The sequence below is a fragment of the Beta vulgaris genome, chromosome 7 (assembly GCF_026745355.1).
Source record: "Beta vulgaris subsp. vulgaris cultivar EL10 chromosome 7, EL10.2, whole genome shotgun sequence".
NCBI lineage: Eukaryota > Viridiplantae > Streptophyta > Magnoliopsida > Caryophyllales > Amaranthaceae > Beta > Beta vulgaris.
Genome location: NC_079208.1, coordinates 42,908,091 through 42,929,297, shown reverse-complemented (window position 1 = coordinate 42,929,297; position 21,207 = coordinate 42,908,091). Strand labels below are relative to the sequence as shown.

Sequence of the window (21,207 nt, the reverse complement as noted above, 5' to 3'; positions counted from 1 at the left end):
GAGGCAGAGGTTCGATACCCGGTACACTCAATTTGTCGAAAATTTTGTCTTGTTGTATTTCTTCATTAAATTTTTTTCGCCCTTTTTCTGTCGAAACCCAATTTGAAACCTGAAGCATTGTTTTTTTTTTCTTCGATTCCCAGAGACTAAAATTCTGAAGCAGCAACAATAACCAGATCAAACTTCCCCATTTATTCAACCGAAAACCCTAATTTTTCTTCCCCAAATAATCTTTAATTTCATCACCCACTTCTACTGCACCCACCGACGACCAACAAATAACGCGATGAAGGGTTTAGATTTTCTTGTTTGAGAATTATTGCTTCTAATTTTGCAATTTGGACTAAGGTATTCCAATTTTATGTTATCTAATCACTTTAATTTTGTTTTCGCCGAACCCCTTTGCTCCGATTTTTGGATACGCCACTGTCGTCTTCACATTTAATTTTGACCTAATTTTTGTTTTTTCGCAAACCCTAGAAATGTCATCAAGTTTCGAAATTTAGGGTTAGGGGAATTTAATTTCGTTCAATTTGCTTCTTTTTTTGAGTTGTTTCGTCAATTCAGGTGCCGACTATTGTCGGAATGTGATTGTGCTTGCATTATGCTGCCCAAATTTTGTTGGGATGTTTTTTTTTTTGCGTTTTTGGGGGTTTTTGTTTGTGGCATTGAATGCAAAATGCTAATTTCAGCATATTCTAGATGCTAAGGTACCGATAGTTGTTGCTGAGGTCTTAGTATGATCGTTACTTGTGTGAAATGTGTTATTCTGGACGAGAATTTTGGTGTGAGGTGTTTTAGGATTTATTCTTCCTTTGGTTTCTCTCTTTCTCATGTGATGATTGTTTTTGAGCTCTGTTTTCATCCTGTAGTTGCTGGTACTACACACTATTCGGCGTTACTTCGATTGTATAGTACATCTCTAAGTCTGCCAGCTTTTGCACTTTGTGTGCTAGTGCTCTGTTAATTATATATTTGACTTGGCAAATCTTTCTTACTTATATTGAACATCGGCATTAGATACATATCTTGCTACTTATCTGGAAAGTGGAAACTGAAGAGCTGACTGCTCATATTTTTCTTCTGACCCTCGCTAGATAATTTTTCTAATTTGTACGTGTTAAATGCTTGTAACTTTTCTTATGTACATGTTAATTTAGTGGTTGCTGCTTGCAATGCAATTACTTATACAAGATTGTTAGTAAATGAACTAATGAGATGAGTTCACCCAAACTGGCAAAGTCGAGGAACCTGAAGTTGCTTTAAGCATTAATAATCCAACCGATATAGTAATGTTCAGGTTTTTACTGTCACATTTTTGTTCTTTCATGAATAAGATGTTGATATCTGCAAGTGCCAGCACCATTCCTCAATACTATGTAACATGAGAGCAAGTAAAACTTCATGCTTGATGATGGATAAGAATCCCCCACTTCACGATGGAAGGTTGTTGTGATTAAGTATGTTTGCTTTGTGTGTATGATGCCATTATTAAGGATACCAGTATATTACATGCAGAATAGTGCTTGGATTAGTTTGGCTAAGATATTTTTATCATATAAACTATCCAACATAAGTTTCTTGAATACCCAACTAAATTATACTTGGAGCATTTGTAGTATTAAAGCATATTGTCCAATAGTAAGCAAGTACAGGATAAAAACTAACTTGTGTTTTTGATCATTTTTAGTAAATAATTACTTGTAACATTTTTTAGAATAGTGAGAAGGTTTTTGATCATTAGATCCAAAAACTTATGACATGTGACCTTTTGGCACCTGAACCAGAAAAAAATGCTCAGGCAAACTATCTTTCTATGTACTGCACTCCCCTTCTGCCTCCATTTCCCTCATGTTCTATTTACATCCTTGAAATCAGTTGTTGGCAAGCATAGTTTATTTTAATGACTGTCACACTTTTCACTGGTGGTTTAACAAGCTTTTTCTCTTCGTTTGCTCCCTACTGAATCCCAAAAACAGCCTCTGTTGTCCACTCATTTCCTCTCTTTCTCCTCTAAATAGATGCATATTTATGAAGGCTCTTATTTTTTATGGTTTCCTACCACCGATCTCTACTTTGGAGCAAGATTTATGGTTGTAAACCTCGATTCTCCCCGTTATTTCTCTTTCTTCTAAACTTGGGTCCTATAGATTAGCATTGAGTTACATAGAGCTTTAGATAATTTTATGTCTACTATTTGGAGCTATTCGTAAGATAGCTTGCTTTTTAATAATTTTTTTTTCCCTTTGTGCAAGCTTCATGTCATTAATGTTGATGGTGAACTAAATGGTTCAACTTTAGCTCTCATTTTTGACTTTGAGATTCAGCATGCCTAAAATTATATGCTGTGACCATATACCTTTTGTTTTCCAATTGTTGCAGGCAAAGTACCTTCTACACTGTCAATGAAGAGTCTTTTGCTAAGTTTCACAATTTTTTTTTCTTCACTTAGGTGTTAATAATTTTGAGGTCACGAAATCCTTGAAATGCTTGATGTTGTGATTGCTTGATTATTTGCTAGTTAATTGTGAATTTATATCACCTATTGGTATTGATTTATTGATTTGTTGACGACAAGGCCATGGGGTGGGAAGGGAGAGGAAGATGAGGTTGTGGGTGTAGGGAGCGAAGAGGATGCTTGCTAAGGATAGAGATGAGGGATTTCTGAAGTCTTATAGGTTTTAGTTGATGTTCTGTTTATTTAGCATAAAAAGATGGATATATTAACCATTATGATATTTTCCCTTAAGGCGGACCTATAAGTAGGTATCACCATATATTGATCTAATGCTTCAAAAATCTTCTTTGTATCTTAAGTCTTAACCGCCCTCCATGTTTAATCTTATCTTTAGCCATATGTGTGTGTTTTCACGTGCGTTTCAAAGTTTAATGAGGGTTTATTTTATTACCTTTAACACAGAGATTGATCTGTTAACTGTTGGTTTTAGGGCTTAAAGTTGGATTGAATGTTTCTATTTTGTACATGTCTACATGGTTAACAAGTAATGATACTAGGGCTTAGTATGTGAATTAGATATTTGTTATATGTTACGAATTTTGGTACCTCTGTAAACTTAGCTTAGCAACTATAGTTCTACGATATGCTAGTGGGAATCGGAGATGAGTTGCTGGGAATTGTTTCACATTATTATGTTATTCTTCTAACATTCCATGATAGCTTATTTTTACCTTTTGCGGGATTGTTGGTTGTACTCTGGTGCTGTTATCACTTGATCATAGTTTAGAACCCTCCTGTGTGATTTCAGTTTTCACCTTTTCTGGTATACAACGGTTACCTATTAAGGATTTTAGTTGTAGAGTTTCTGGAGGTGGTCAGGCAGATGTATTCAACCCTACCTATAAACAGTTTAGACACGTGGAGAGACAATTCTCAATCCATTGTTGTATACAGTATGCTTAAACTTTATTTTGTTTTTCTGTTCTCCTCTATATAGTGGACCTCTATCTAAGCTTCTTAAGCAGTGAGTTCTCTTGTTTACATGTCCTATCCATTTTTCTTTGTCATCTCATTTCTTTCTTTACATTTTTATACAGAAACTCGACGAGATTCTAGCGCGATGGAAGGAGAACAGCTATAGCTTTTTGGAGAGGAATGCATGGATTTAGTTCTAGATCTACTTTCCTCGTAAATGCTGAGGTTGATTCCATGGGAGGAGTTGTTGACGGTGGAGTTGGTATTGGCAACAAACCCTCTCCACGCCGAGCAGCAATCGAGAAAGCACAGGCTGAGCTAAGGTAATAGTTTTCTATTGGAAATCTTGATTTTTTATATCCTTTTTTTTTCCTTACTTACATTGCTTTTTAATGTTTATGACAGACTGGAATATGATGTTCGAGAGGAAAGGAGGAGAGAGCTTGAGTTTCTTGAAAAAGTAAGATGATTTATCATTCTTTTTCAATGTATCCATGCCAGCCTCGGTTTCTCTGTTCATGTATCTTGTGCCAAACGTTTGATTGTCGATGCCCCTTTTTCATGCAGGGTGGAAACCCTCTTGACTTCAAATTTGGTCATGCAGCATCAGTGAGTGTCCAGTCTACCTCACACACGTATCAACACCCAGATCAGATTTTGACTAGGTAGTTCCTAAACTTGATTTTCTATAGCAGAATAGTGACAATATGAACTGCTCACATGTTGCTGTGTTAATTTTATTTTGGTGCAGTGAAGCAAAAGGTAGTTTTGCTTTGACTGCCTCACCTCATGGAGATTCAGTTGAAAGTAGTGGGAGATTGGGGATTACTACAGCTTGTGAACCAAATAGTGCTGATAATTTTGATGGTGAAAACGAGATGCTTGAAAGTGAAAGAAAGTCGAAACATCCTACTAGAGGTAGCATCACCCCTTCGGAGCATTCTTCTCAGCTTGATGGGAGTCAAAATGTGAAGGAGTCTGAGGACTCCCCTATCTTCCATCCCAAAAAAGGCCAAGCGTATAGGAGAAGGAACCGGTCTAGGACTAATCGTGATGGACCTCGATCAAGTTCCAGTGACATGGCATCTCGGGGTGGACATAATTCTTCTGTTCCTGCTCGACATGCAATGCTTTCTAAACCTGTTGCATCTGAGAATCAGTTTGAAATAGAGTCAGATGGCACACATGTTCTGCATAAATCTACAACTTCAAAAGCCAGTGAAATTTCTGAAGGTAAGTTAAATATACCAACGTCGAAGGAAAAACGAGAAGAACTGCAAAATCCAATTGTAAAAGCTGATAAAATTTCAATTGCTACAACCACTATCGAACCTGATTTAGGTGCAGGAAAGGAAAATGTAGTTATAGATATCCGAGGTCCTCCTTATTCTGGTACAGAGAAGAAAGAAGATAATGTTTTGGATGAATCTGGTAAGATCAATGGGGTTACATCAACTTCAAATGATGCTCTTATTACCAATGCTGTAGTTGTGACAAAGGGCTTAGATTCTGAGTCTTCGTTCACCCATACTAGCCTTAGTGTAGATGGAAATGGAAAGATTGAAAGTGATGTGTATGCTAAATTAAATAATGTAGATAGTAATGGCGCCCCTGAGGAGCACAAGCTACCACTCGGGGAGACTTCCATCAATGTAGATGATGAAATGCTAAATGAGGAGCTTGTTACTAGTCGGCTGGAAAGTGCTTCTTGTGTTAAGGAGAACCAGAATTCCATCACCTCCCAAGGGAATGGTTTTGCTGATAAAGATCAAGAAGTTGACAGAGATAGATTTTCTTCTAGAGACAAGGCTGCATGTCCGGCTAAAAAGGAGGAGCTAGCAGCACATGATCACATTAAGACAAAATCAGGTAAAGAGCACAGTGTGCTTGATGATTCTGTTTCTAAAGCAGAGAGTTCTTGTCCTGTGAGACCACTTTCCTCTGTGGGTCCTACTTCCTGTGAGGTTAATGAGAACGATTCATCTGCTCCATCTCCTGCTTCGAAGCCTGAAACTTCTAGCGGAAATCAGCAGAAGCAGTTTGATAAGGCACATGAGGACAGGGTATTAGAAGAAGCACGTATTATAGAGGTGATTTTAAATTTTCCATATGTTTATGATGTCTTATTTTCTGGTGTTATACTTTTCTTCTTTCCTTAAGGTTTATGTTGCTTTTAAACAGGCCAAACGTAAAAGAATAGCGGAGTTATCTGTTGGATTGATGCCAAGGGAGCACCGGCGTAAGTCTCACTGGGACTTTGTCCTTGAAGAGATGGCTTGGTTAGCAAATGATTTTATGCAGGTTTGCCAAGTGGAACCCCTTCTTTATTCTTAGCTTTGTAGTGCTTTTAGTTCATTGTTTCCTTTAGATTTAGTGTTTATATATTTTGTTGCACAGAAATCAAGAAGTACCATTCTTTGTCAAATATCATTTATAATTCATTTCATTTACTCTGTATTGATCTTCCAGGAGCGTGTTTGGAAGATAACAGCTGCTGCTCAAATTTGTCATCGTGTAGCCTTTGCTTCTCGATTAAGGTTGGAGGAACAAAGTAAGTGCTGGAACCAGAAAGGTGTAGCTTACACCTTGGCGAAAGCCGTGATGGAGTTTTGGCATTCAGCAAGGTGTCATGTCGATAATGTTGCCTGTTCGGGGCCCGAGAATTGTAAGCGGAATGCTTCATCTGGGGCAGATGAAACTAGGATTGCAAAGGGTGAGGGTGGAGGTTTCGATAAGGTATTGTTTGTCAACTTGGTATATGTTTCCATCTTCTGAAATCTGAATGCAGTGGCTTATATATTGTGCCATATTGTATTTTCATTTATATATTTATTTACCCGGAGTTCTAGACATCCAAATCAAATTTAGCTATCTGTTTCTAGGCTACTCTATTTTCGTGTGTGGTTAGGCTGTAAGAGTATTCCTGTTCTATAACTATGATGTTTTGGAGACTAAGAAGTAAACAATGTCGAAGCTGGACACAAAGCTTAATTGCTAGTATGTTTTTGTGATGTTCAATTTAAACTTTAGTGAGTACTGGGTTAGTGTAGCTCAGTTTTCTTCTTTTGGCCATGTGAATCATTAGGTAACACACTTTTTTTATGTCCATTGTGTGAGTGAATGGATTTGTCTTCTGTTGCTTGTTACATATTATTTGTACGGTCTTTTGTTATCTCCTGAGTCCTGTGGTGTTACATTCCTTGATTGCATTTGTGATTAGATGGTTTACAGTGCTTTGGAATGCATGTCTTCTTTTCATATCTAATGTATTTTTATTGATGATCAGGATGAAGTTTCTGAAGTTAAGCTGCGGTCTACTGGACATATACAGGATTTGGCTGTCTATCGATATGCGGCTAGATTCTTGCAATATAATTGTTCTTCTCCACCTCTTGTTAAAGTTGAGGGTTCAGGGACTTCAGATGTTGCCTGTGATAATGGCTCAACCGAAGTTTCGTGGCATGACCAGCTTACAGAGGTATGCTTAGTCATTTTATTGCTTTAGTAGTTAGTATGTGATCTTTTTGATGCTGGGAATGACATACGGCTATCTGCATCTGTTCATGGGGTGGGGAATCAGCAGAACTTGCTGCTCTGTGTGTCATGGTGTGCATGTCACTTGGCATCTATGTCATTTCAACTCTCCCATGTACATTGCCCTACTTGTTGAAAACAGGGTTATTAAATATCGAAAGGTTTCACGTACCCATTATAGATACTTCTAACGAGTCCAATGGTTTTGCACAGTCCGGGTAACAAAGATTGTTAGGATTTCCTTCTCTTTTTGACTGCAATTATGCATTCCGATTCTGGCTGAACTTATAACATGAACCAGCCACATGGCAGATTGCTCATAGACAATTACTCTTTCTTGGGGTGATGGCAGGGTCCACTATTCCTTATTCATGTTAATTTACCATTTGCACTATTATGAATGTTGCTGTTTATACTAATACCGTTGGCAGTCTCAATCATTTGAGTAACATGATTTGCATGTTTAATTTTGTGCTTCTGACTACTCGATGAGATGTCTTATTTTGCATTCCTTTTTACTTCTTTTTAGGAAAATCTCTTCTACGTGGTTCCTCCTGGTGCAATGGAGAGTTACAGAAACTCAATTGAATCATGTTTGGCAGATTTTGAGGTATGCTTGTCTAGTCCTCGTAAATGATATTCTGAAGATAGTTCAGTTGTTTACTCCAACTTAGCCACTTGAAGTGCATGGCTATTAAGGGTGACAGAATGGAGTTGCACAAAACTGTATTATGTAACTCTGTGTAATCTGCTATCTTTTATCTTGGGCATTCCTTCAATTGTTCTTTTTATCTTCTTCATGCTATGAATAATCCTAGATAGTCATTGCTAGATGATGCAACAATTACAGAGTCCTGCTGTAAGACAGTTTATATGTTTAGCTTTTTTGTTTCTGTATAAGCTCAATTCCTTTATGGCATGTATGACTTCATCTCTTTTGTGTCTTACTGTGGACTTGATGATTCATTTAGAGGGCCAGCAACAATTTACAGGAGGAAGTTGATACATCCATGTATGATGCTGCAGCAGGTACTTTTTTTTGGCAATTCAAAATTATTATTGGCTACCAAAAATAATGGGGATTACACACCAAAGCAACACAAAAGCCCTAGTTACTCACCACCAACAAGGGGAGAGAACAAGAGCCAAAACAACCTACACACTACAGTTGCTAAACATTGTTTTTCAACAGTAAAAGTCTATCACTATCTTTACATCTAGCAGAGACTTTAAAACAATATCTTTCATGATTTGGCTAGTAGTCAAGCAAGCCTATCTGAAAATCTTGTTGTTTCTTTGAATCGAAATTGCATACACAGCTTCAGTGTAAAGCAAGGCATATAGCATTGATCTTATGAGCTTTAATAGCTGCAATCAGCCACTCATACTGAAAGCGTTGCCTTGCCCTTGTTGATTAAAACCCATCATCTGCATAATAGGATGCCAGACACCAGTAGCAAACTCACACTCAAAGAAAAGGTGGCTCACTAATTCCTGCTCCTTGTCACAAAGCCTACAAATTCTGCTGCATTGAGTATTCCACATACTCAGCCTATCTGCAGTGTGGAGACGATTTTGCAAGGCAAGCCAAAGGATAAACTTGCTTTTAGGTGTGGCATTGTTGTTACACAGTCTCTTCTCCAGTTGACTCTATCATGGTCACCAAGCAGTAAAGTTTAGACCTTTTTTTATACTGAATTGATCATTTTTAAGGACTGAACCCCAACCACCCAGATCAGTTAGGCTGCTTCTACTCTCTACTATCTTCCTCAATAGCCAGGATGTGTTGCTACTGATGGCAACGCTGACAACATTTCCTCTTTTAATGTAGTAGGCATTCACCCACCTTACCACAACTTATCACTCTTGAAGGCAAGGCCCATAACAGCTTCATAATGGCAGCCTTATTCCACAGTTTCATATCAATCAGATTCCAACCACCAGCTGATTTAGGCTTATGGAACTCAGCCCAGGCTACAGGAGCTTTAAGAGAAGGATTAATAAAAATTTTCTACAAATACTCTCTAGAGCTTTATTAACTTTCTTTGAGGGGGGGAGAATATGAGCCCAATAGTTCTGCATACTCTGCAGTAGGTATTGCTGAGTGTGCAGATAATGTTCTTCGCTGTTGAATGATTGCTTATTTTTAACATTTGCACTTGCTGTTTTCAGAAGTTGGATATCAAGAGAATGACTATGAAGAAGATGAAGGAGAAAATGTATATTATCTACCTGGAGCATTTGATGCTGGGAGGCCATCAAAAAAGAAACGTAAAAATTTAAAAACTTATACTGCAAGATCATATGAGTTGGGAGGGGACTTTGGTTATGGGCGCTGCCTGGATAGCAGGAATGGAACTCCGCAGTCTGCTTTAATGGGTAAAAGGCTTGCCAACAATCCTCATGTTGGTTCTATTCCCACAAAAAGGGTACGAACTGCCTCTAGGCAGAGAGTTGTTGGCCCGTTTGGTGCTGGATCCGCTGGAGTTGCTCCAGTACCAAACAGAGCAGATGCTTCTAGTGGAGACACTAATTCTTTCCAGGATGACCAGAGCACTCTGCATGGTGGGTCTATTGTCCCAAGAGGCTCAGAGGTTGACTCTGCAATGGACTTTGAGAAGCAGTCTACATTTGATTCTGCAGATATTTCAGCAAAGCCTAAGAAGAAGAAGAAAATTAAGCATCAGGTATTTAATTTGTAAAACCAGATGCTGGAAGACCCGATATTACTTGGGTAAATTGCTTTGCGATTTCTGCTGTCTCATTTTACTTCATATTTCATTTTTACAGGGTGCGGCATACGCTGGATGGCAGGTTGACTCTTCCATGCAGAATGAACAGGTTATTCTCTCCATCTCTTTCATTTTTCCTGCTGATCTGTAGTGTAACTACCATTCATGCAAATCTAAGGATTTGGAAATATTTAACTTTACCACCTAGTGGAGCTGATAATTTGGATCCAACACTATACAAAATACAATGGTGGATAGCTTCTAGAATCAATTGCCGAAAGCTTTTAAGTATACTTTGTACATTTTTTTTGCTTGCATCATATGGGTTAGGCACAGGTTTTAGTAAGAGATCCGAGAAGGTAAATGGACAAATTAATTAGAATAACTTGAACACTAGTAAGAGGGAAGACTTACGTTATTAATGTTATAAATTTTTAAATTCAAGTTGTTAATTTACTTTTTAAACTATTTTCTTAAATTGCGCTCCCAACCCATATGTTGCAAGTAAAAGAGCGAAGGAGGTTTATGGAAGCTACCAAAATATTCATGGAAACGGATAGTAAATAATAGGGAGAAGAGCATTAATCTGTCATGGAAGTTAACAGGCTATGTAAGTTTAGGGTGGAACAGAGCATTAGAGGGCAGACATGATAATTGAACATACGAGGAACAGGAAGATGAAGAGGCCAAGATATAGTTATGGAAGTTAACAGGGTATGTAAGTTTAGGGTGGAACAGAGCATTAGAGGGCATACATGATAATTGAACATAAGAGGAACAGGAGGATGCAGAGGCCAAGATATAGTTTTTAGCACTATGATAATTGTTATGATAGATCATCATTATTAGCACCTTCTTGGTTCTACCTAGGTCTCTAGAAACAGTCGGGATAAGGCTGCATACTCCTGAGCCTTGTATATCTTACTTGAGCTGTGATCATAAGTTGTAGAGTTAATTGTGGTCTTGAAAGGACTTGTCCTGCAGGGGTTTGCATCTTTCGTTCTCGGTTTTAAGTTTTAACACCCATCAAAGTTCATACCCCTCAAAAAATCTTGGGTCGTATCTGAACTTTTATTTTAGCTTATTGTAAGCATTTATTTCTGTTTAATTTCTTTTAGAACATTGCGGATCCCCTTGTCAAATCTTTTGACTTCCAGTTTTGTTTTGTGACTAGAACAGTTGCAAGAAGAGATTAAACTGAAAATAGAGGCTTATAACTTAAGGGAAAAGGAAAAAAACACAATAAAAGTACAGTTGAGGATCATGGAAGACTCTGTGTTTCTCCTTTTATTCGAAAAATACATTTTTTTTTTTCTATATTTGGTTTCGCATGAGAGGTAAAAGTTCTTCACCCACCAGTGTCTAGGCATCTCCTTGCTTCATCCAACTGTAGCTAGCTGTTCCTTTGAATTTTCTAGGGCAATAGCTTACACCCACATAGATGTACTGAAGCAGTACATCCGACTATCGAGTTCATCTTATTGTCTTCTGTTGATACAACTCTGAACTCTCACCTTTGCACAAATGAAGTAATGTTGCCCCTCCTGGTATCCTCATAAATTCCCTATAAGTTTTTGTCTGTGTTATCCCCTTATTATTCATTTGTAACTTCATAAGCCAATGAATGTATTCTTGTGATAGGGCTACTTAAAACAATTTTTTGGTGGCATCATTGCTGACGGATTTGGAAGTGTCTATTGTAGCGGGAATGACGTGCTTGTCTATTTATTGCTAATTTTGGTCTGCTATAATTTTCATGTTGAAGAGCGAAAATTTATCCTGTATGGCGATTCGGATAAGTCTTAATTTGTTGTGATAATACTCAAATCTCTGGTATTGTCTTTTTGTTGTGCAGAAGGATCATGTTAGAAAGAGATTGGACACTCACCAGCTCGAATCCAATGGGAATAGCTGTGAGACTTCGTTTTATTTTCTTCTCCTTTTTCTCACTTTCCTATTTATCTGGTATTATATGGAAAATAAATTGTTTGTGTGCTTGCTGTACTTCGATTATTAGGTATGTTTGCCCAACACGCTAAAAAGCCAAAGATGTTGAAGCACTCGGATAATTCATTTGATAACACAATGCCCATGAGCGGATCAGTTGCTTCACCAGTTGCTTCCCAAATGAGTAACATGTCCAGCCAGAATAAAATCATTAAACTGATTGGAGGTCGGGATAGGAGTAGAAAGGCCAAAGCGCTTAAGGTAATACACTAAGAATGGTTTGCTGCCCCCTATTATGCCATCCTGTTCGCTGTCAGCATATTTGTTGGTACTACATCATTTATTTAAAAAATTCATGGAACAGTCTTTAGACTAGTGTCAACCGTTCGGTGTATGCCTGTATATGTTTGAATCACCTTGGAGGCTTGGACCAATTCACCCTTCTGCTAGTAGGATCCAAATTGGGTTGTTGAATGTTGATATTGTTTGAGTTGTGTCTGTGTGTTTACAACATGAATCTTACTTGTAGATGCCTGCTGTACAGCCTGGTTCAGGAAGCCCATGGTCCTCATTTGAAGATCAGGTCCTCTTTCTCTTGCATTCTTATAAATTCTATCTGCTATATTTTTGTTTATAGATTAGATTGGCTGAAATTTTCCCCCTCCTCTTCAGGCACTTATTGTGCTTGTTCATGATATGGGACCAAATTGGGAGCTTGTAAGTGATGCTATCAACAGTACTTTACGATTCAAGGTATTCTGATATACGTAGCTCCCAGAATTTCTGAGGAGTTGTTATGCCTTGTGATTTATAATTTGTTGTATGAACCATCTGAAGCTTCATTTGTTTGCTTCAGTTCTAGTTGTGACTTGGACTAGCCAAACAGAAATTTCTTATTCGGTTTTATTTCAATTATCCAGTGCATATTTCGGAAGCCTCAAGAGTGCAAGGAGCGGCACAAAAATTTGATGGACAGGACTCCTGGTGATGGTGCTGATAGTGCTGAAGATTCTGGATCTTCTCAACCTTATCCTTCTACGTTACCTGGGATACCTAAGGCAATTATTACGTTATTTGCAGTCAATTATACTTTATTTATGCTCTTTCTCTTCACCAATCGAGAATTGAATTTGCTTGGTCAGTGTTATGTCTCATTTTTGGTGGTAAAGCCTTCTTTTGCTGAATTTCGTGTACTTGATTCATGCAGGGCAGTGCAAGACAGTTGTTTCAGAAACTGCAGAGACCGATGGAGGAGGATACCATCAAGTCCCATTTTGAGAAGATCATTCTTATAGGGCAGCAGTTGCATTACCGAAAGAAACAGGTATTGTTTAATGCATCGATAGAGAAGTAGAAGAATTGTATGGCTGTCATAATTATTGTGAAGTGTGAAGTTGGATGTGTTTTAGATGAAGGGTCATTATGAGACACCATCATTATTAGTTATCAACATAGCAGTAAGGGTACATACCTAATACCTTTGACTCCCTTTTCCCCAATGGTGGGAGCCTTATTAGAGATGTTGGGGGTAAATATTGATGTGTTTGTGCTACCTATGATCTGAATTTTATGAAGTGTATACTGCTAAAGATCAGTTGTCTTCCCTATGCCTTATATGTGATTTTTTTGTAGTCACAATTATTTAGCCTTGCTTCATTCAGCCTTTAGTTTGAAATTCTTCACTTATTGCTCCATGGACTTAAATCTTTTTAAAAGACTTGCTGGTGTAGTTTTAAATTCCCCAAGTTCTGCGTCTTCTATAGGTAATTATAGATGGCATTGTGCTAATTGTTTTTTGATGGGTAGCAGTTAAGGATGGCTCATTAACTGTGATGAGTTTGTTTTCCTTGATATTCATGGATCAAGTAGGAGAAGTTTTGCCAATGCTTTGTCAGGATTCAAAATCTTTGGACTATTAGAAGTCTTCTAGTCACTGTCAAGCAAGCGATAATCTCCCGAACAGCATTTCCTATCTAGATGTTCAATGGTTTGTTGCTATCACAGTAGTGGATGTTTTCTATTATCCAGATCCTGATAAAAGCAAGTTATGGATATTCTTGTTATACTTTTTCCTCTTTTTCCTTTTTGGGTTGGAACAACAGAAGCTTAAATTGGGTACCTTTCATTATCCTTAATCTATTTTGTTTATTTCGACTGTTCGCATGATCAGTAGTGATGTGTGATTATTTAGCAAGACTGAAAGATACAACATTTTCTTTATCTCTTTGTTGGCTGGAAATTAGTTATCATTGTCTCACCCATATCCCATCTTAAACAGTTTCACAGGTCAAAGCAAATAAGTGTCCTTGAATTGAATCTTAAAGTTGTTCAAGAATGATAGATAAGATTATTTGACTTCTTGATGTTGGATGTTTGACAAGTTGAATGAAATGAAGTGTGCTACTCTCATCTTAAGATTATGCAGACAGTATTATGGAGCTTACTGTATCTAATTTGTAAGCTGTATCGGGGGTCATAACTCATAAGTTTATCCTACCTTATCTTGACCTCTATATTTGTTTTTAACTTGTGCCTTCCTGCTTGTGAAGAATGATAATCAAGATCTGAAGCAAATGGTGCCCGTTCATGGTTCACATGTTGGTGCACTTTCCCAAGTTATTCCGAACAATGTAAATGGGGTGATTTTGACGTGAGTTTTTATTCCTCTTTCAGATTTTAAGTGTTTCTTGGTATAGGTCGATCTTTTGTACTTTTATATGATCACCCGTCATTTTTGCTCTGTTAGCATGTCTGATCCTAGGCTTGTTTTTGTTCGTTTTTTGGCAGGCCACTAGATCTGTGTGACATTGCTGCTTCCAACCAAGATGTTTCTCTTGGGTTTCAAAGCCAGCATGCTGGAGGGTTGTCCTTGCCAAGTCAGGGTGCTCCCTCAATGCACCCTCCTGGTGGGCTCAATTCTTCAATCCAGGGTCTTCCTGGTTCTCCTAGCATGGGTATTGGTAACAATTTGACATCTCAGTCATCTCAGTTCAGTAATTCTCGGTAATTTGCTCAACGACTACTGACTCCAATTTGCTGTCTTATTCTAGTATACATGCGAGTACATTTTCACATGCGAGTGCTTTAACATTTGCTTTGGTAGGGATGCTAGATACCAAGTCCCTAGGTCGACATCTTTGCCAATCGAGGAGCAACAAAGACTCCAGCAGTACAATCACATGCTACCTGGAAGAAATGTTCAGTCGCCAAACATGTCTTCTGGGTCTCTTTCAGGATCTGATCGAGGTGTGCGTATACTTCCTGGTGGGAACACCGTTGGCATGGTGGCTGGAATGAGCCGAAGTATGCCAATGTCAAGACCAGGACTTCAAGGAATTCCTTCTTCGTCAATGCTGAATTCTGGAAGTATGCTTTCTTCCAACATGGGAGGGATACCTAACAACATGAATATGCACTCTGGAACAGCTTCTGGTCAAGGAAATCTGTTTAGACCCCGTGATGCGTTGCATATGGTGCGGGTGAGATTGTGTTTTCTCTTCCCTTCTCTCTTTTCCTCTGCTGTTGTGCTGTTCTATGAGTTGCAGCACTCAATAAAGGGCCGAACTGCTTATATAGTCTATTCTAATTTGTAGTATATGCATTAGTATGGAATTGGAGAAGCAGATAGAGTTCAGCATGTTTGGCCACCAGTTTAAAATTTGGTTACAGAAGGTGGCATCTATGTTTATTCGATGCATCAGCGTGAAACAACAGTGTGAAATTACTATCTATCTAATTAGTGTTTAGTTTTTGAATTCTCCGAGAATCTGGGGGCATTGAGTGCCTTGGGAAGGGAGAGAAGGGGGCGGGGGAGAGGTCAGTATTTAACTGAAGTTATGCGAACCCCATTTAGGTATTTTTGTACATTTTTGAGTTGTGTGCATTCTTCCCTTTATTTTTGGGCCTTCTTGTTTTCACCTATTTTTTCTGCGGTCGGGAGCTGGTTAGATTAAAACGGCATAGGGTGGAAAGTCAACATTGCATCGTCATAACATTGTCAAGTGCTCCTTTTTAGCTTTAGTGCTTCTGTTGACTTTTCATTTTGTGTACAGCCTGGGCAGAATTCAGACCATCAGAGACAGATGATGTTGGCAGAATCTAGTAGCCCAGGAGTCCCTCCTTTTGGTGCAATGAGTTCAGGTTTCACAAATCAGTCTGCTTCTCCACCTTTACAAACATATCTGGGCCACCACCAGTCACATCCAATATCGCAGCAACAGTCTCATGTGATTGGTCCTCATCATCCGCATCTCCCAGGATCGAATCACGCTGTGACTCCCGAGCAACAAGCCTTTCTTCGCCTTGCTAGAGACAGGCAGATTCAGCAAAGATTGTTGCAACGGCAGCATCAACAGCAGCAGCTTCCTGCGTCTAGTGCACTGATGACACATGCTCAAACTCCTTCCCAGCTACCTGTATCTTCTTCCGTGCAGAGTGCTTCCCAGCTTCAATCACCATCTTCTTCTCAACCTGTACCAGTACCCTCCCTGACTCCTTCATCTCCAGTAACTCATGCATCTTCACAGTCATCGCAGCAGCAAAAGCACCAGGTACCACCTCAAGGACTCGGACGAAATGCACAAAGTTGTGCGAGTGGATTAATGAATCAGGTTGGAAAACGTCAGCGAGCACAACAGCTTCAGCAACAATATCAGCAATCTGGTAGGCAACATCCCCAACAGCGCCAACAATCACAGCCTCAGCAGCAAGCTAAAGTTTTGAAAGGAATGGGAAGAGGTAACATGCTGATGCATCAGAATGTTCCCATAGATTCAGCTCATCTTAATGGCCTTACTAGTAACCCTGGTAATCAAGTTTCTGAGAAAGGGGAGCAGGCTGTGCAGTTGATACAACCACAGGGCTCATATTCGGGGTCCGGTCTTAGTACAAAGCAACCATCAAAACCTCTGACCACACCGCATACTTCAAATCATTTACAACAGAAACCATATGCAAATACAGTTTCGGCAACACCAAAGCAAGTCCAGCAGATATCTTCTCACTTAGATGGTAGCAATCAGGGCCAGGTTCCAGCAGTTTCTTCTAGTTCCGCATCACCAGGCACAACCCAAGGTCTTCCATCAACAGTAATGGCTTCGCTTAACAAACAGTTGCAAGCACAGTCACAGATTCCTCTTAAGGCTAATCAATCTCAGCCTGCTCTTCAGAGGGCTATCCAGCAAAATCGGCAAGTGAATTCTGATCCATTAACCAAGTTACAACCTGATCATGGCCCAGTGGAGCAGCAGCTTGCAAATAGTACTAATTTAAATGCTGGGGTTCAGCCAGAATGTGTTGATTCTACAACTGCCTTACCTCTTTCATCGTCTTCAAGCACCGCTGTGCGTAAGCAAGCTCAGGATTCTCTATGTGATCCAACTATGTCTAATACACCCACTCCGTCTGTTCCGATGAGTAGTCCACCTCTTACAAACTCGTCAGGGAATGAGACATTACCATCTGTTAATGATGGTCTGGGGCAGAAACAGTTATCAGGTAATACGGCAGCTCATGGACATGGGGTGCAATTCCAGCACCAGCAATCACAGGTACAACATCCTTCATCACTTCAACCCCTATTGCCGCAAAAGCCGTCACTCCAGCTGCAGCAACGTGAAAAATCTCCCCAGAGAGTGCCACAACCACAAACTCAGACACAGATTCAAGCTGGGCATAGTAGTGTGCTCGCAAGGACCCCTAATTCTAGATTGGAATGAGCACTGCTATCGATTGAGATCAAGTCTCGGCACGCTTGTTCCTGCCATGATATAGTCGGCATGCCCTTCAAACAGCAATGTACAGGTGAGGGTTACTGGAAACTCGACATATGTTCTGCACCATGTGGTTCATGTGAATATGTTCTGATATATGCTTTTGATATCAGTGGGTAGGTTTTTATTTTTGTAAATTCTATATGGCAGCCCTCAATTTATTTACAAATTTAAGTTTGATTACATATGGTGGCCCTCAATTAGAGGGTGGTTATTCTTAACGACATTAATGATAATAAAAACTTAATTTCAGTTAACTAGTAGCTAAAAAAAGGCTAGATAGGTTAGATTGAGTTAAAATAGATATATTTCCCTCCCAAAAAGAATACCAAGGTGCATTACATAGCCATCATCATAGAGATAAGAAGTATGTTTCCTTCAAAGAACAATAGAAACTCAGGAAATGCAGAGTAATAATTGCCTTTAATGATTGGCTGAAACTGATTTTTTTATCAGAGGATGACAATACCTTTTGACATGAATTTGGGCCTGTGTTATTAAAAAAAATAAAGATATCCCAGAAGAAAAGTCTAAACTGATAGAAACCAATCTGGGCCATTCTTTAGTCTAACTTTTTTTTTTTAAAAAATAAAATAAAAACTGTTAACTTTATCTAACACTATTTTAACTTCTTTTAAAAAGCAGTCAAAGTTTTATATTATCGTTAATGTCACCTAAACTAGCCACATTCTAATTGAGGGCCACTATATGTAATCAAGCCTAAATTTGGCTACCATATGTAATCTAAATAAATTAAGGGTCGCCATATAGAATGTCCCTTTTATTTTTTTGTTTTTCCTTTTCTGGGGTGGGTGGTGGGCTGCTGAGAAGGTGGTGATATGGCTCCTTAAAGTTGTTAGAATAGAAAGGACATGAATCCTTTTGGCTCACAAAAGAGAGAATTATTTTGGAAAGTTTTCACTTTCCGCTAAATGGTGGAAGTTCCTACCTGTTTTCCTGGGGAAAAGAAAATTCAAAAGGTGCTTGGTTGACGAAAGAGAGGAAATTAAACTTAGTAGGATGTACTACCTTCCGGTTTCCAGTGTATGGGGGAGCTTGCTACCCCTCCCTCTGATTCAGCCCATCGGTGCACTTGTCCTACTTTCCACACTAAAAGCAAATAGTATCTCAACACCTTTGAGGAAGTTATACTTGTAGTTTTATGTACATGACCACATGGTATTCCCTTTGTATACCTGTGGCTGTGCACTCTCCTAACAGAATGAACCATCTTGCTCTTTTTTCTAGCTTTTATTCGTTGGTTCTCTCTTGCTCTTTTCTCTAGATTTTATTACTTCCTCCGTTTTTTATTAGATGTTACACTTTTCAAATCACGGACTCCTAGGTAATTTTTGGAGAGGAGAGAGATAGAGAGAATGAAAAACAAATGGGTCCCATGTGAACATGTGATAGGAGAGAGATAGAGAGAAGTTATTACCCAAAATAAAAGTGTAACATCTAATTTAAAACTTCCTAAAATAGAAAGTGTAACATCTAAAAAAAACGGAGGAAGTATTTGGTTCTGTCAAGTGCAAGGATCATCCCCTTGGGTAGCATCCTTGTGTTTGATTCATGTCTCAAAATATGAAGAATACCTGCCTGTCTTGTTTTTCTTTTTTACAACTCATGTCATTAACTGGCTGTGGGTGATTCTCTTTGTTATTGGCAAAGTAGATAAGCTCTGTGTATCAGCTATGAGTAATGTCTCTCTGATGGGCTTGCAAAGTCCTGTGGATGTTTATAATTGAGGAGCTAACTAGGTCACTGTTCTATCTGCAGATGAAGCTGTTAATTTTGCAAGGGCAGTACAAGAAAAGGTAAATGGGATGATGATTGTAACTTCCAGGTTACTGACTTGACAAGTTTAGGCAGGCTTTTTTTTGGGTTCATAATGTATATTACCACTGCTTAGAGCTTTATGAAGATAGAGACATACAGAGGTATGTGTACAGGATCTCATCTCTCTATCTTGTTAACCACCTTTTTGTTTCTTTTCCTTTTCTCCTACCCAGATTTGGGTTTCCTGCTCATCAATGTAGGGCCTTATTCCTTTTAACCCCCCCATAGATAGTGCATGTATTATTTTTATTGGAGTTAAGGGGGAAGCTTCATTGTTACAGGCAAATGCCTTTGGAAATTTTGTGAATATAGCCTCGTAGTGTATAAGATCCTAAATCATTGTCTTGATCATCTTTTGTGTTCTTGTTGGTAGTGTGACGTTTAATGTAGAAAATCCTTTGTTTTTGTAAAAGCTAATTTTTGCAAAAGCTATGAAAATCTTATGTTAAGCTTGTTGCTCTTTCCTTCCTGGTTACTTAAACTGTGCCCGTTTGTTTAACAAATTTGAATCAATTTTATTAAATCCCCCCCCCCCCCCCCTTCCCCTCTGCACATGGACAAGGAAGGTAAATTCATGATTCATGATAGTAAAAAGAGAAGCAGCAAGAGTGCAAACTGTTTTTTTTTTGCAGGTATGAGGCTCTGCATAGCTTGAAAGATGGAACTTCTGTTGTACTTATTATAGTATCATGTGATTATTCTATTGAACAGCCTCAAGGTGGAGGATAACACTCGAATTGTTTAAATGTTACCTTGTGATAATGTTGAAGTGGAGATGTATTTTTTTGAAATTATGAGCAATTGAAGGGCTATTTACTTTCATCTGTTCCTGTTTTAGATTTTCGGGCATTTGACATGAATCCAAGCATAGTTATACTGTTATAGTGGTGAATTGTTGGTCATTTGCAAATGTAAGATCTGGTTCAGAAAAAAAGTGTGGCGTAAATGTAGTTTTTCTGAACATTGTTATCCCTGTCGTGTGACTTCGCGCGCTATGCAAATAGGGATGAAAGATGTGGTAATCCTCAGCTTTTCTTGGGTTTGTGTCTCTTTCATAGTCCGTCTTTATTCATTGTACTTTTAGATGGTGTTGGATTGTCTCTCAGTTTGGGCTATATCAAAGTAAAATCAGAGGGGCAGTTTCCAAGTCATCGATGCTTTATTCGGGATCTTGTTTGTTCATTTACATATTGGTGTTTGTTCCGTACATTCACGCAGAAGCAAGTCCTGCTAAATAATACCTTCTTTTACATTTTAGGTAAAGTGTTCTGAATATCCATGGAGATAGTTGTAGTGTTGTAGACTTTTATTAATCCTTTGGGATATAGATGTATAAGAAATCTTATTCAGTTTAATAGGGCACCAAATGAATTAACTGTGGAGCCGTATGAGGTAGGAAACTTTCAAGTACAGTTCTAAGGGAACGAATTGACCCGCCTATTCCTATTTCGATCGGGGAGAACAAGCCATTCAACAAGGAGATTCTGAGATTACGGAGGCTTGGTTCGATTAAGCCGCTGAGTATTGGAAACATGCTATAACGCTTACTCCTGGGAATTATATTAAAGGGCATAAGTGGTTGAAGATCACGGGGCGGTTCGAATAAACCAATAATAATTCTTATTTTTTCTTACTTTTTTGTTATTTGTTAGAATTATTAGTCAAATACTTCCTCCGTGTTTTTATTCTTGCTACATAGAGAAAGTGGGGGGTTTTTAAGAAAGGTAGAGAGAGAAAGTAGGGGACCACCACTTTTTGAATAAAAAACCATTTGTTAAGGAAAAAGTATGAGTATTTTAAAAGAGAAGGTGGGGGACCACCAACTTTTTAATAGTATTTTGAGATTTTTATGTTGAGAAGGAATCCATTTATGGTATGTAGCATTTATTATGACATTTCCATTTAAGGGAAATGTAGCATCTATAAAAAAACAGAGGAAGTAGAATGGAAT

The 21,207-nt window shown here is 38.5% G+C and overlaps 1 protein-coding gene across 4 annotated transcripts; it reads left to right on the top strand.

The window, feature by feature from the left end:
• Window positions 1–24: 24 nt before the first annotated feature.
• On the top strand, window positions 25–19,709 carry LOC104899514 (chromatin modification-related protein EAF1 B). Of its 4 annotated transcripts, none has more exons than XM_019250907.3 (23): window positions 25–348; window positions 3,556–3,756; window positions 3,839–3,893; window positions 4,001–4,098; window positions 4,185–5,523; window positions 5,615–5,734; window positions 5,903–6,169; window positions 6,720–6,911; window positions 7,497–7,577; window positions 7,939–7,996; window positions 9,140–9,654; window positions 9,758–9,808; window positions 11,555–11,612; window positions 11,717–11,907; window positions 12,191–12,229; window positions 12,319–12,399; window positions 12,567–12,704; window positions 12,854–12,970; window positions 14,196–14,296; window positions 14,434–14,649; window positions 14,750–15,125; window positions 15,699–17,448; window positions 19,197–19,709. In XM_019250907.3, exons 2-22 carry the CDS (start codon window positions 3,614–3,616, stop codon window positions 17,361–17,363), a joined length of 5,901 nt encoding a protein of 1,966 aa, XP_019106452.2. In that variant the 5' UTR covers window positions 25–348; window positions 3,556–3,613; the 3' UTR covers window positions 17,364–17,448; window positions 19,197–19,709. The 4 variants fall into 4 exon arrangements, with proteins under 4 accessions (XP_019106452.2, XP_019106451.2, XP_019106450.2 ...); XM_019250906.3 differs by having other exon boundaries at window positions 12,176–12,229; window positions 14,759–15,125; XM_019250905.3 differs by having other exon boundaries at window positions 12,176–12,229; window positions 14,750–15,119.
• The last annotated feature ends 1,498 nt before the right edge of the window (window positions 19,710–21,207 follow it).